Source organism: Lates calcarifer, linkage group LG18 (genome assembly GCF_001640805.2).
Source record: "Lates calcarifer isolate ASB-BC8 linkage group LG18, TLL_Latcal_v3, whole genome shotgun sequence".
NCBI lineage: Eukaryota > Metazoa > Chordata > Actinopteri > Centropomidae > Lates > Lates calcarifer.
In genome coordinates, this window is record NC_066850.1 from 14,502,694 (window position 1) to 14,519,463 (window position 16,770).

Genomic DNA, 16,770 nt, shown 5'->3' on the forward strand with positions numbered 1-16,770 from the left:
CTGATTTTAATCTTGTGGAATTCAAAGCATAGAGGTTTGTTTAACCTTTTCCTGGACAGAAAAGGGCATTCAGTATCTGAGATTATGAATTAATAGAAAATGGGAAGTAACAAACAAGAAATAAAATAAGCAGAAACTGTACCAGATTAAATGGAATGCACAATAAATCTAATCTACTTTGCAATATACCGTAATTAGCTAAAGGCCTGTTCTTTCAGGAAAGACAAAATATGATAAAACAAAAAAGTATGACTGAAAACAGTATGACAAAATGTAAAACAACATATTTAAGATCCATACTGTATATTAAGGTAGGGCTGTGCAATATGGTCAAAAATGTTCCAGTCTAAATCTGAGGTGGAAGAACATTATAATGGTTAAATCTAATCTAAATCCTAATAAATCTAAAACCTACATTGCACAATGCATACCTGCACTGTGACTGACAGACTGTGATTCATTTCTGTGCTTGCTATCTAAAGATGGAAATGAAATACATTGAACATTTCTTGGCCAAAAGATATAGTTATATTGTGATAATTATCATCATCAATTTATTTCCCAGCCCTATACTGAGGTATGGCAGACAAACATTATGCAAAATTACATATACAATGATCAAACCAATGTAGAATTTGTTTCAAGCTGATTCAGATAAAACTCTTCAAAGGGTAACTTTAAAGGCTCTGCACCACCACAACAGTGTTTTCACAAACTGTCTGATTCAACCTCTGGTCAGGTTGAAGTACAATGTCATGTTTAATTGAAATTTGACTTTAGAGACCAGATTTTGTAAAACAGCAATATTCCTCCAAAAGTCAATAGAAAAACAATGTGTGGTGTTTGGGGGCTTGTGGGAGAATCCTGCTTTAACTTGGAGACAACACACCTCCGTCTATCCATAAACTCCTACATTTTTAGTCATTACTGCTAAATACCTTTGTTGTCATTCATACCCCAAAATGTACATCTGCTTTCTTGTTAAATGGCAAATAAACAAGTAAAACACAGCTGAATTCAAATAAACTGCTGGCAATGATCACACCCCTGCTGTCAAAGGACAATTCAGTGTAAACAAAGACTTGCAGTTATGAACACAAAGGAAAAAGCTGTCAGCTTGTGAATGTGTTCTGTATTACAGGCTTCCTATCAACACAAAACCACAGATGAGGCAGAGTTCCAAAAACACACCAAAAACAATATCTTAATAGGTAAAATTAAAGCAGACAGATCCTGTCTAAGCTCTGATGATGCCTCATCACAGTCACATGCTGCCTTACTACTTCAAAGTTTGTCAATTTGTCTCCACACTGCATGTGTTTTATCTTTCACTAACACGCAATTCACAGCACAAACAACATCAATATAAAGCCCACGTTGCACTCGGTTGCATTGATTTTCATAGCAGCACGGACTGATTGCCTCCCTGCAGTCGAAGTTACGTAAGACAAGCTGTGATGAACGGGAACTAAGGAAATGCTGTCAGACAGCATCGATCTACCACACTGCAATTACACAGAAAATATTCAAAACTCCTTGTCCCTAAATGAGATTTCTGTCTGTTGAAAAAAAGAACTGACATCTCAATAAATGCACATAATTATAACAAATGAATTCATTATTACAGTTGTGGTTGATACAAATTCATGTGGCAGAAAGCTCCACTCTCTGAAGCGAAGCTGAGTTTGTGCTCATGTAAAACAGTTTTGCTGTAACCATTTTGGAAGACATAATGGACACAAAAGCTTTATGTTAAAACAGATCAGTTGTATAGTGATGAAGCTACTGTGTGCTGCTTAAGGAAGAACAGCCTGCAGCACTAAAGCCAGATAAGAAGGGAGACTGAACTACTCTCTCTGCTGATGTTTTTATCCTCAGTCTTACATATTTCAGTGTTTTTCTCTGTTTTTCTGTCTGTGATTCTCTGTCTCTCCATATAACATGTAGGAGCTTAGAACAACACTGTGAAATGTTTTTAGAAGCCTGTCTAAACAACTTAACTAAGCAATATCACATAAACAAAAACAAGTTACTGATTAAAGTTGCATTAAGTATATATTTTGGCCCTGCAAGGTAGCGGAACAAGTTGGAAACACAGTATGTCACATATTATCACCTTATAAGGTTGTTATGGAGAACGTGTTCGCAAATAATTGTCTATTTACACAACCAGCAACACAGAACAGCCTTAATATTCATCTGGGGTTATATTTCTGGCCACCTAACAAATGTATGTCCAGTATCCACTCTCCATTAAGTTAAAAGGTGCTAAATAGCTCTCTAGAACAAAGGGGAACTTCATTGTCAGGGGAGAATAGTCTGAGGTTCATTAGTGTTTATTTTAAATAGAGTAATCAACTCTATTGTTGATAGAAAAATGATTAATGCAGTTTTGACCCTACGCTCTGTGAATTTTTTGGTCTCTTCAAAGCAGTGCAATAAGCTGTAAACACAACACTGACATTATTCACTCTGCTTGTAGCTCTGTTTTGGTCTCCTCCAGCTTTTAGATCTGGCTATTATAGTCAGTGTAAAGCAAATTCAGAGATTTGAGCTGTGTTACTGCATTGTGGAGTTAGACCATTTCACAGTTTGCATCTTTCCTGGATGCCAGAGTTTGCAGAACAGCTTGGTCATCACCTTATTTAAAATTTTCAAAGACATCAAGAGGAGGTGGATTAAACTATACAAACTATTACAAACTTTCATCAGAGATGATGGGAATTCACCAGGAATTCAGTTTTGTGGTTAATAGTACATTTCTGTGTGGCATGACTAATTCAGAACGCATTAGTGTTACTGCTTTACACAGAGACTTTAAGCAGCTAAATGTTCCACTATACAGATAGTCCTGTTTCCTGTTTGGAAGTAAAGTTGGGTTCACCAGAGCCTTTCTGCTGAAATCAAGCTGGAAACAAATCTAGTAAGAGCAGTAAGACTGAATCAAAACAGATGCAGCACAATGCAAAGCTGTCAGGCCTTAAAACCAAAACGATCCAATGAAAGACACTAAAATACTGTGTAGAGCTGTGGAGAACTGAGTCTCTGTGGATTCATCACTATGACCAACCTCAATCTACACATCATCAGATCCATTGTTAACCTAAAAATATTGATCAGTGCAACTTTAGGTGAAATCGTGAAAGAAATAAATGGTGTTTGGAATAAGACAGTTAAATGTTAATAGCAAATTTCAATATTTGCTCAGTGTACAGTTGCATTATCTACACAGTAATGATGTAGAGAGCAATGAGTTTACAGTAGTTAACCCAAATTCAATATAAACTTTATTTCTAGTGATACGTCTAAGTGCATATCTTAAATTTGTTTTATCTTCAGAGTGTGAAGTATGGTTAACATTAACAAATTATAAAAACAGTATCTTTTTATCTGATATGAGTTGTTTGAGCTGTTAAGTTACTGATGTATTTATGAATTCAAACCAGTGGCTACAAATGCAGCTTCTTCACATTTCATCTTTTAAAGCATTTCAAAACTTGCTCATAAAGCCACCTGCTGCAATTCTCAAGGTTGTTCTAAAATGTAATCACCCAGATGTTACCTTTGACCCCGTAACTATAGCAACTAACCCATATTCAGTGAACAGATGGTACCTGGAAAAAAACATGGAAGGAAGGGAAAATGCAAGTGAGCAGGAGAGAGGCAAGAGGTGATGGCGATGGAAATAAGGTGTGAGGATACAGGAGAGAAAAAAGAAAAAAGATGTGAGGATTGAGGGAGGTGTGGAGGATGAAGGAGCAGAGGTGAGGTCTTTCCTGACACTGACTCTGCCAACCTTTGCTAAAATTTGCAACGTGTTTTGGTCTCAAAGCAATTCACTGGCCTAAAATAAAACAGCAGCCTGTGCGGTCAAAAGCTCTTGGGATGTTTGATTTATTGACTCTGACAACCTGTGCAATAAAGTATAGAGAAAAAAACTACATAACCAGCAGTATTTATAATAAAGTCAATTTGTACCCAGAGACAGATTAAATGCAGCAGAGAGAGAGCAAGGAATGCTTCAACAAAACTTCCACTCTAAGTGCTAAGAAGCTGAATTTGAAGAAAGTGAAAATGTAATTTTTTAACTGTAAAATTTCAACTGTTGAATAATGTGGCATTAACTTTTAACATTTAATAGTGTGTGGTGAGAGAATTTCAAGCTGCAAGTCTTAGTGTAAAACTAGTCACACAAGAAGAGTAATACTGTCTGGAACAACTTATATGACAGTAAATTTAAGACTAAATGGGGATTATTGTTTTCTTCTCATGTAACAATCAGTAGTAAATGTAAACAGGTGTTGACAGCCAGCCAGGAAACAGAAATACTCTGTTAACTGGTTTATTCATGACAACAGGAAACTCAGTCAGAAGGTTACCACTGTAGGTAAACAGCTTAATCAGAGTAAGACCTCTAACTGGAGTCTGGCCAACACAAGGATTTCAGGTTCTGTAACACACTTCTCAGCAGGTGTGTCAAAGGAATTTCAGTTCTGTGAAAGGCTGAATGGGTTTCTTAATTTACCATTCGTCTGTCTTAAAAGAACTGAACAGACGTGATTAATTCCTCTGCTTGTGACTGGGAAGTGATCATTTCTTAAGTCATTTATTGTCATTATGCCAGTTAGTTAGCTAGCTAGAAACTAGGTAGATAAATATTAGCCTTAAAGAAGTTGTACTGTACTAAAACACTACAAGCAACATTTTTCACCTTGGATGTAGTCATTAAATGCATCATTATAAGAGAAATATTGATTATAGCCACTTTCAGCACACAACAAGAAACTGCCTCAAGTATTACATTTAAAACACACACATTGCAGTTTCCTAAGACTAATACCTTTGGCCTGGATGGAAAATATATAACATATAATTACTATATGTGCCATTTGGTCTGCTGCTAAACATAAATACCATTTAATATCAGTAATGTCAGTTCACTCTTCCATAATCAGATGAGGTCTGATTATGGAACCAGTAACCTATGTAGTAAATAGTTCTACCTTATCTTGTGTCTTAAAATAAATGTTTACTTTGCTTTACAGTATGCTACAGTAATTCAGTCTATAGTTAGCTCATGGAAATGTAAGATTAGTTAATTAGTCTTGCTGTGTGGGCTTTGCTGTGAAGATTCTTCTGTAGCTCTCTAAGTCACTTTTCCATTTTCAAATGCACCCTAGTTTGTTTGAACACATTCAAGAGCGTAGAGGAAATATACAAAGCTGCAACCTACAATGAGTGTTCTCAAAATCTTGCGGATTAGCTGTTTAATCCCATTTAAGGGTAACATATTAGCCTCTATGTAAGGGTTCATCCCCCGTAAAAAAGTAAAAAAATAAAAAAATAAAAAAGTTTTGCTCCACAGTATCAAACATGAGAAAATGTGTGGTTTCCAGAATCAGCATAGAAATCAAACCTAAACATTTGTGGTTGGCGAACAGATAATCTGCTGACACTGGGTTGTAAACATAGTCCCTGTTGTGTAATCCACAGCCATGACTTCCACCTGAACTTGACTGAAATGTTTCCAGCATTAATGCCAAACTTCCAGACCAACTTCTGCTCTTATGTAAGCAGCAGTAACCTCGCAGAGGAGGTTAGTAGGGCACCCATGGGTGAACCACGGGCGATCCTGCTTCCCTCTACTGCTGACCATCAAAACAGAGATGTTACTGAGGGCTTGTAGCTGTGTGGTGTGTTTGTGTGTGTGTGTGTGTGTGTGTGTGTTGTGTGTGTGTGTGTGTGTGTGTGTGTGTGTGTGTGTGTGGGAGGATGGGTGGACTTTTTTGTGTGTGTTTTAGTGTGTGAAATGTTGTTGTCATTTCAGTGCAGCTGTCATTGAAGTGCGTATGTGTATGTGTGTATGTGGGCAGCAGAATAAGATTAAGTGTGAAAACAACAGAGATGAGGTATTTTGTATTGAATTTTTAGCATATATACAATGGTCTGTGAGTAAGACTTTAATAACTGACCAATATTGAGCACTATTATTGACAGCCTATCACTCATCATGATGTTTGCTTAATAGGGGACTTCAGCAGATGTTATTGTATTTTCATAAAATTGGGTGACTCTAAGAGACAGATTTACATTTACAAAATAAACAAGAAAAACAATGGCACCAGAGGTCAAAATACCCCGTGTCCAAAAAAGTAAATCGCATCTTCTCATTATTCTCTCCTATGGGGCCGCACTTGAACACAGTTGGAAAAACAACTCCAGTAAAAACCATCTCAACACATTCTGAAGCTAAATACACATCAAAACTGAGAAGAGAAATCCTTATAATCAGACAGGAAGCAGTCACATTTGACTCATGAAAAAGAACAAAGATGTTGTGTACATGTTGAGAGGTTTCCCAGTTAGTTTCAGCTTTGCTAAATGTTACATTAAAGAGTCTCCTTTCATTCTCCCCTTGTGTTACAGCTTTGTATTGCCCCTGCATTACACCATCTCTGCCTCCTGACACCTTCTAAAACCATTACCCTCAGTTTGTGGCAATGGCCTTCTGTTACAGATATTAACACTAAGGCATTGATCAAAATGATGATACTGTTGTCTGTGTTCTTATCAGTTATATTGAACAATATATTTCCTAAAATCAAACATTTCAACTCACAGTTGCATAATCAGGTAGAGGTGGTCAGGACTCTCATAGATGTCCTCCAGTGCCACTATGTTCTCGTGCTTGATCCTGCAAAGCAAAGACAAACCATTAGTAAAGCTTTTTATTCCAAAGCTGCAGCATATTTTAAGTCACACACAATAACCCATTAACAGAACTAAATGACTCTTAATCCTTATGATTGCTTTTAAACTGCAGGAAGTTTCTGCCACATTAATAAACATAACTGATAATCCAGAATAATGCTCTGACAGTGTTTTACCCAACGTGGCCTCATAATCCAGACTTCACTGTCCACATTTTAACCTTTACTTCTTTGTGCTGAGAGGAAAGGCAAAATAAGATTTAACAAAGGTGAGGTGAGTTCATTCTTTAATAATAATTAATAATTAATAATTTTAATGCAAGGTACACTCTTCATCTGATGTCAACAAGCATCCATGTGCTCGACTAGGTCTACTGTAAGCTTTGTCATTAGAAATAAAGTTTAGTTTCATTCTTGACTTTTGAACCATTAGTTGACAAAACAGTCTAATCTCAAGGTGCATTTAGTAGCTGTTCTGGAGCTTTCAATCATATTACACAACCTTCATCACCAAAAATTCAATCTGTTGATGAAGATCATGCAATATGATCAAAAACTCCAGAACAGATACTAAATGTAACGTCTGTTTTAATGTTGAGAAAGCTCAGTTTTACCTCTCAAAGCATAACTGACAGAGCTGCATTAGCAGATGAAAACTCATTAACATCTGATGAAGACTGTGCCAAGCATCTGAAGGCTCTGGGAAAATAGTAAGTGTATCTTGAGTGAAGTTTATTTTGCCAAACTATCGTTTCCAAAGTAAAGAATGAACATTCACACTCAAACCTTATCTTTCATTTCTTACCAGCACATTTTTTTCAGGGATTTGAACCAACAACTCATTATCCATTCAATCCATCCTACCCTTATCTTTCTGCTAATTTTCATCAGTTCTCACCAGATCTCTCCATGGTTACGGTGCTGTGAGGAGGGTTTTTCCACCTTCAGTGTGCGTATGTGTAGGTGTGCATTCGTTATCCCAATACCTGATACCTTGTAGAAACACGACTGATTTTGTGTGTGGGTGTGTGGGTTAATCATCTTTTGCATTGTGAAGAGAGGTAATTCCCCCTGGTCTGTCTCTCCCACACACACACACACACGCACGCACAAACACTACCACATATACAGGCACGCACAGCAGGTGCACAGGTGAGCATCTAACACTTATTATGGGGCGTATGATCTCTGCGATGGCAGGCAGGCGATGAACTGCAGAGCTGAGACGTGACTCATGCACACACACACACACACACACACACACACACACACATACACACACACACACAGGCGTGCAGGTTGAAAAGGATAATGTGTGTGTATTTAAGCCCAGCCTGGGATAATGAAGGGCTGGCAGCAAGCAGCCTGAGTGTAATGGCAGCGGAGAGTCAGGGTGCATTCAGAAAAACCCTCTCATACATTACAGGCTTTATGCTGCAGTTAGCTGTCCTCATTCATGGATTTCTACTGCACGTGTCCTTTGTTACTGCTCTACACAGCTGAAGCAACTGAAAGATGTAATGTGTAGTGCTTTAATCTATTTTTTAATCTTTCAAAATGAATTTCATATAACATTTATGAGCTGCTAAACTGGTTAAGTTGTTGATTTCAGCTTCACAATAGTGAGTATTTGCTGCTTTTCTCTGTTATATATAATAAAAATTTTAATTGATTTAATGAATTTTAATTAATTAATAATTTGAGTTTGGAAAAAGGTAGGGGAAAAAGCAATATGACGACACCACCTTGGGCTCAAGGAACTTGTGATGGGTATTTTCCACTTATTTCATAGATCAAACAATTAATCAATCAATCAGAACATAATTAACAGGGCACCCAGGTATCCAAATGTTTAAAATGCATACTGCATAAATTCAGCATCCTAAGTTTGATTCCAGACACCTGTCTGTGTCTACACTGTTAACTATCAAATAGCTGTGAGCTAATCACAGTTGCAAAGTGGAAGGAGCAGAGTGTTTTTTTTCCCATTTAAAATTTCTTTTAATGATATCCTCAGTGATACAAGTAGAAACATGGAGCTCCTCTAATGATGAAACAGTCATATAGTTTTATGTTATGACAACCAGTTTGACTTGTTTCAACTTTGTTTCTTCATAGTTGTTAATCTTTTGCACTGAGAAATTAACTAGGAGAGTTTCATGCTGATATAGGCAGTACAGTAGAAGTGCTCTGACCATGAGTCACCTAACAGCATGTATGAGGAAAATGAATAGGATTTTTACTTCTGGAGCTTGGGCAGTTTTCTTATAATTGAGTGGCCAACAATGACATCTAACAATCTGCTTTATTTATATTTATTTGGTGTGAAAGCATGAATGACTGTCCCTATATGTTAGCCCTGTGATAGACTGGTGACCTGCCCAGAGTGTACCCCACCTCTCACCCAGTGTCAACTGGGATAGGCTCTATCCCCCCTCGAGCCCAAAGGATAAGCCGTATAGATAATGAATGTATAGATGGACTCATGTTCATTACATATTTTCTGCTTTAACAAAGCCACAAACAACATGTGTACTAATTTTGATTTCTTCTAACATAAATGGTCAAAAGGCAAAAGTATTTTCTCCATAGACATATAAGAGTATCAGATTAGGAGCTATTCATTTCATCAAAATCTGTATAGTCTTTAAGCTTAGCTAAATGTACTATCCTCTGTTTGTTAAGGGCTCTGTGACTATTATCTCAGAGGACAGACAGTCTTTATTATCATTGTATAAGTGATACCTTGTTGCCATGTCTGTAAACTAATGAGACCACTATTTTGCACACTGGCTATTTTGAGCTCTCAGGCTGGGACACACCCTGGAAACTTTGTGCCATGGGAAATGGGGATGAAATGTCAACAATTAAGATGTTGTTGGCCTCTACCTAACACAAGTGATATTGTTACAGTGCTCCCTGAAGTTTCTTGACTGTTTAAAACCATTCCTGGCACCATCTGCAGCCACATGAATCTTCTGTTTGCTAGGACTGAATAATAAAATAAAACATCCTGTGTAACGTTTTATTTGAATAATCTAATGTCATTTAATTATTTAAGTCCTGAGATCAATCTTTGCATTTGTGGCTTTTATCAGTTAACATGTACATCTGCACAAAATCAATGTACATGATGGCTAGCTATATGAGTCATGACACTCTTGTAAACTGTGATGTGAGTAATAACAGTCTAGACAGAGCTGCTGTAGTTTACTGGACTGTCGTAACTCAGGATGGTCAGTTTACCCTGGATATCCTGAATGAATCTACAGATCATATCTATGAGAGAGACTGAAAGAGACTGCACACTGTGTTTGTTGAAGAGATATTATCTCTGGCTATGAGATGTGAGGCCGTGGAAACCGACTGAACAGTGTGTGGATTCCCCTTTGTTCAGTCTGTCCCTGCCATGCAGCTAACATTAGCTGCAGATATCAGGCTGACAAACAGTGCAGATGTATTAGTGATAGATGATTTGCATTTGCCAAGGAAAATAAATCCTTGGTCCGCAATTTTATAACTGGCAAAGTGTTTCCAATTTAGCCTATAATGTGCACTTTACACAATTTTATATTCAAGAAAACAGCAGGGTGGCTCACTTGTTGAAAGTAGAAGAAAAAAATCAAATCAAACCAAATAACAGCAACATCTTCCTGTTTTGTGCCTTAAAGTAATCCAGCAGATTTCCCTCCAAAGCTGACCTGGTGTCTCACACTGCACAGGCTGACAGAGTCTGCCAGTCTGCTCACTGATGCTGTCATTTGTTTACAATAATGACACTCATTTGTCTAAATGAATGTCTGCATCTTTCCCTCATTACTGGAGGCAATTCTCATTTTCTCTAACGTTACACAGTATAGCCAAATTAGAACATTTATTGTATGTAATAGCATGATACATCCGTAAGGTCACAGCAAACAAACAGCAGTTTGACATTTCTGTGTATTTGTGTGGTTACATGCTTGTGTGTTATAACGAAGACAAAGAGGAAGTCCTTTTTTTCTCTTTTGAATGTTCTCTGTGTATCAGGTGCACTTACATGTAAACTAGCTGCTTGTGCTGGCTAATTATTCCCATGGATCTGTGTTACGCACTGCATGACGTATCCAAACACGGTAGCTAATTCATTCCAATTAAAACCTGCTCACCTGCAGAAGAAGTTTCTATGGCTTCCAACCAACACATGAGCACTGGTGGTTGACAGCTGGTACACATACATATAAATAATATGGTGATATGACTCTTGGTGGCTGTTAAATGTACAGATGGTTTGAATCATGAATATTTAAAAAGACTTTTTTAATGTGTGTGTGTGTGATGCTCAGGAATGTTTCTTCCCAGTTTTACAGTTTCTGCTGAAATGAGTTTATTTTAGTCCTGAACTGAAGGAATTGGGGCACCAAAGTACATACAAAATGGTTGCCATAGCAATACTATAGGAAGAGTAACCATAGAGAGGTCTTTAGTTAGCGTCAGGGCTTTGACCATTCAGAGTTATAACCACAAAATGTAAGCACACTGTGTCAGAATGCTGTTAGCCAAGTGTTAATGAGACATTTCCTGTACTCTAAGGTCTCTGTGTTTAAACCAAAATAACCACATGTAGTGTTTTCTTCTCATCTTGTGTCTTTTTCCAACAAGACGGTGTCACTTTTTTCAACCACATCACCTTCAAGACTTCTTCTTGCATCAGTTCAGCCATTAGAGGTCAGTACTTTTCTTCTCCATTGACTGGTCCATTTATATTTCACAGTATTCAAACCTGGATACTGGATCTTGTGGTTAATAATGTGCAGCTGTTTTGTGTTGTTATACAGACAGACACAAGTTTTAGTCGTGATGTGTGCATGTGTGAGAATGTGTGGTAGGTGGGCTGTGGATCGTGACCCGGGGGTGGGAGGGGGTGAGGTAGGACGGGGGGAGGTGGGTTCGTCATGATGTGTGGAAGAGAGAAGAGATGCACAGTTGCCCCGGTAACCAGGAATTAGGAGGCTTGTGTGCATTTGTGTGTGTACGCATGTATGTGTGTGTGTGTGTCACAGCACTCACTTCCTCAGCACAGCGATCTCATTCTCGATGCTGCTCTCCTTCCCCTTCAGGGCCTTTTTAGGGATGCACTTCACCGCAAACATCCGGCCAGTCAGCTTCTCCTGGGCCAGGACCACCTCTGAAAATGCCCCTCTGTGAACACATCAACAAAAAGTCAGGTGACTCACTAGCAGCTCGTTTATTAGATAATATAAACTTCCATCCTCTGGTGTCATACTGCTTTTCACATAAACTATGTCTTCACGATGCTGAGAGGCAAATTGCATTCTATCATCTGTGGAGGAAAGCTGTGCTGTACACCCTGCAGCGACTTGTCTACAAGAAAATCATTTGAAAGGAGAAACTCACTGTTGAACCTCCACCCTTATATAAACCAGTATGGTGCTATAAGATCTAGGAGCATGCTGAGTGTTTACTTAGAGGATATTCTAACAGGAGCATGTATTTGAAGGCAAAGACAGGTTGCTGTCCTTACTCAAAACTGTGTCTCGTTAGCTTAACCACATATAGAACACGTCATTTCCAGTGCTTGCGTTACGTTGGCCTATTTGTCTTAAACCAGAAAACTTGCAAGTGCCAACACTATTTCACATGAGAAATTTCAATATTTCTTGTTTTTGTCTGAGCTCTTTTCATTTGTTTGATGTGGGCGGGCTCAGTTGGAAAAAACTGTCCACAGTCTGAATCTGCAGCCTGTTGCACCAGCTGATTGTTAAGTCAACACTAGGTGTAAGTTTCACACTGAACTTGCCACTTTGTTCAGTTACACCACCTCTACTTATGCTACAACTCCTAATTAGTGAGGGTGATTAAGTAACGTATGCTAACGTGCTTCACCTTTACCTCATTGTTAATTCATTAATTCATTGACAGCCTCTGTTGTACTTTGATGTTGTTCATGATGGCTGTATCACACATACATATATTGTCTGATTGTTATTTAATTGAATATTTAATATAAATACATTTCAAGGGCTTTAACTGCATGGCCATCCCTATCAAAACATATTTAATTAATATGTTTAGTCCATCAGTCCAGACTGTCCTTGCATGAGGAGAGGCATCTGAACAGACTCAGATTTTCATTAGTTACCTTGGTGCTGTGAGACTAAAACAAAGCAAACAAATAGAAAGAACAGTCAGTGTAACTCCAAATTTAACACTCTGAATTCAGTTATTCTACCTTTAAGATCCCATTTAGAACAGGTGCAATCTGTATCTGATGATCTTAATATGTAGAAAATTACACCCCAAAGGTAATGTGATTGGATCTGCCAAGTGTAACATTAGAACATTAGCATTTTTGAAATTTATTCACTTACAACGACTGCTACGGTTGAAAGTAATTTCAATTTTTTTGTTTCTCGCGTCGTAAAACCTGACGATCGTCAATAACAATCACAGCACCAACATTAAGCAAAATAATTGGAAATTTAAATTCAGTCTTTCAGTTCCTGTGTGAGTGTGTGTGTATGTTTGTGTATGTGTGTGCGTCATGAAGACAAGACAGGTGATGAATGAAGATGAGCCTATTGTGAGTTAATCTGCCTGAACCGGGTGTTGACTCCAGTGTCGATCTGCCTTCAGCTTCACCGATGTCACATTAGAGTAAACACCTCCCTGTCCTTATCTCTTCTCTCTGTTTCGCTCCCCGCCTTGTTTTCTCTCTTCTATCTCTTCCTGTCCAACATCCAGGCTACCTGCAGCTGACACAAATCCAAATTTATGACGTTCTAAGACCCAATAACTGCAGAGCAGGATTGAATTTAAGGCTCTTTTAAGGCACTTCGAGGACTGGCTCCTTGCTATATTTCTGACCTTTTAGTCTCATATCAGCTTGTATGTATTGTGTCTTAAAATCCTCAGCTACAGGTTGTTTGTTCTCTTCTGGAGTCCAGGCTTTGAACTAAATTGGGGCAGAAACTGTGCATCTAAGACTCTAAATAGCCTGCCTTTGGAAATATGGCTGCACTGATTTTTTTGTCCTCTTAGAATCAAAAGAACAAACTGCTAATATTGACATGTTATCTTATTATCTAAGTTGCTGTAGTGAATGTGTGGTTTCAAGAACCCATAGATGGATTCATTTCCATCTTTCAATCTTACACATTCCCGCCTGCTTAAAAAATGAGTTTCACACCAGGTTGCTTTTCATACAGCTGACCACCACATTAACCATCATCACACCGCCCTCTTTCTCTTTGCTGAGGATTTCATTCATTCATTGTTTCATTTATGTGTATTTTGGTGTGTGTATTTGTGCTGCAGGTGTGTCTCCTGCTCCTCATTCAAGGGGAAAGCGTCTGTTGTGAATGAGCTCTCTATCGCATCAATATGCGTGTGTGCCGGCGCGCAGAAAGCCCCTCTAGCTCTTTAGACCGAAGCACATTCGACAAGCCGCCCATCTGCCACAAGGCCGGCTAGTCTTAAAAACAGCAGCATACCATCACAGTGGTAAACACACAGAGAGAAGCAGTTTGTAGCTTCCCCTCCTGCAGCGCTTGCTCTCTGTGTTTTTCTCATGCCTCTTAGCAAGAATCTCATTTTCTTCTCACCTTCTCTTTCTCCTCCTCCTCTCTCTCCCTTTGTCATTCTCTCTTTGTCTCTCACCTCATGTGCCACACATCTTTTACAGTGACAAGTGATCATGCTGCAGGTTGCCCCTGGCGATCGAAGTGGACAGTCCGGCAACCAATCAGATCAATTCACTTATCTCACACACACTCAGACACAGGCACACACACAACACCTGTTTGCACTGGTAATTGCTGTTGGGGGTTTGGATGACGTCAAAGCCAGACATAACAAGCGGGCTCTGCTGTTTGTATTGTTGCTTCACTCACACATGTGCGCAAATGAACACACACTTGGAGCTTTTCATTCATTACCCTGAGAGAGAAAGAGAGAGGGACACAGAAAGAGACTGAAACATGCATGAATAACATCCACTGAGAAAAAAAGCCACATAAGGATACAACGTGCATATAAGCCATCAATCTTTTTCACATACAGTGCGAGCCCATGTGTTTATTATATAGGATGTGAACTGGGAGTGTAAAATAATTGAGTGATAATACACTATGAGACAATATAGTCAATATTTTATAATAAGAATGGATCAAATGACTAAAGAGAGCAACTGTATGATTCAGTCTCACAGCTCTCATAGCTATATTTTCAATTGCAGCAGATTTTTTAAATAACAAACCTGCTAAAATGCATATGTATGCCACCCACTCAGCACCAAACAGCAGAGAGACAGAGCAGCTAGCTGATGAACATAGTGCAGCATTTAGCAGCTTAACAGCCAGATATTTTTCCTCAGGAGCTGATGAGACCAAAACGTAGCATAGGTGGTCAAAAACATGTTTCTAAATGAATGCTACTGTTCTAATATTCTGTGTCTCCTGAATGCATAAATACATAATTGTTTTCTGTCTTTTGTCATATTAACTTTATATGGTGATAATAAGTCAATATTATGTTCACAGTTACAGCACAGCTGTCTTTCTATCCTGAGATACACTTTGAAATACAAATGTATGACACATTATCTGAATAAATGTAAGGAATAACAAATGTGTGTTTTGATTAGTATGAAAATGTTATGAATCATATGCTATAGCCTAGAGACAAGTGCTGGAAATTGAGATCCTTCTATTTCACAGGAATTCTCATCCATTTCCAAAGAAAACTATCAGTGGGATTCTTGTTTTTTTTAGCATGTGTGTTGGTGTTTGCTCAAGCTTTTTCATACTGAGACCAAATCTCATAAATTCTATCACACAACTGTGGTAGAAATAGTCCGACCTTGGCTTGCTGTTATTACTGTAGAATGGAACCTCTTACAGTTACTTTTCATGATATAAAGGTTTCTATTAAAAACCTCAAATGAACATTCTGCAGACATTTCAACAAGTGGCTTGATCGGAGACACGGAGACCTCCATCCTGAACCTGGGCAGCTGATTAATCAAACAGCGTTCATCATCAAAACAGCAAACAAGGGAATAGATTGTTGATTTTGAGATTCATGGTGATCACTTGGAAGACACTCTAAGTTGACTGAACAGCTGATTGAAACCTATGCTGCTTTCAGAGCCATTATCACAACACGTTCTACTAAAAACAATGTTGATGCACAGACTGTTGCAACCGTCACAGTCAACAAAATGTAAATTGTAAATTTCCCCATTGTGGGACTAATAAAGGATTATCTTATCTTATGTAGATAGCAATTATGATAATAGAACCAAGAGCAACAAAAAGGAAATGATTTGTCCATCATGTGCATTTACACGCAGTCACACACAACCACACTGTGTTCATTCATTCTGAATATCATGTCTGAATGGTGGGAGGGGAAAAATGAAGCTGAACTGTACTGAAATGAGGAAAAATGTCAGACAAGAGAGAGGGAGACAGGAGGAGTGTGTGTGTGTGTGTGTGTGTGTGTGTGTGATGTGAATGGAGGCAGAATGGACATATTAACTAGGCTACTGTACATACAGATTCACAAACACACATACACACCACTACTACATCAACAGCAGGAACACAGCATGGTCCACATCACATTTTGTCATTTGCTTGCAATACAAACACACACACAGACACACACACACACACACACACAGACACACACACACACACACAGAGTAAAGGACCTATAAGGTTCCTCTGTATAACGTGTGTGTGTTATGGGTTGACTAGCTGGCAGTCCTGGCTTGCCGTTACCCGCGGCAACAATGATTGCATTTTCTCCAGCATGAACCTGTGTAACTGTGTCAGTCGAGCTCCACTGCCTCCGTTAGTGCACCGAGCAGGAAATGTATTGGCAGCAACGGTGTGTTGCGTGTGTGTGTTTCTCCATCAGGCACATATCCATGAATCTGTCACACACACACACACACACACAAACACACACACGCACATGCACAGTGTAAGACAGAGATAGTAACAGAGAGACTAGAATAGGCTGACAAGGTGACACTGACACATTTACCATGGAG

General features: G+C 38.6%; 1 protein-coding gene across 1 annotated transcript in view; it reads right to left on the bottom strand.

The window, feature by feature from the left end:
- camk1da (calcium/calmodulin-dependent protein kinase 1Da) overlaps positions 1 to 16,770 on the bottom strand; it is a 59,813-nt gene that overhangs the window by 19,613 nt on the left and 23,430 nt on the right. The window contains exons 2-3 of the mRNA XM_018662732.2: positions 11,760 to 11,891; positions 6,620 to 6,694 (exon numbers count right to left, since the gene is read on the bottom strand). Coding sequence (XP_018518248.1) covers positions 6,620 to 6,694; positions 11,760 to 11,891 — 207 coding nt within the window. The remainder of the gene's footprint in view (positions 1 to 6,619; positions 6,695 to 11,759; positions 11,892 to 16,770) is intronic.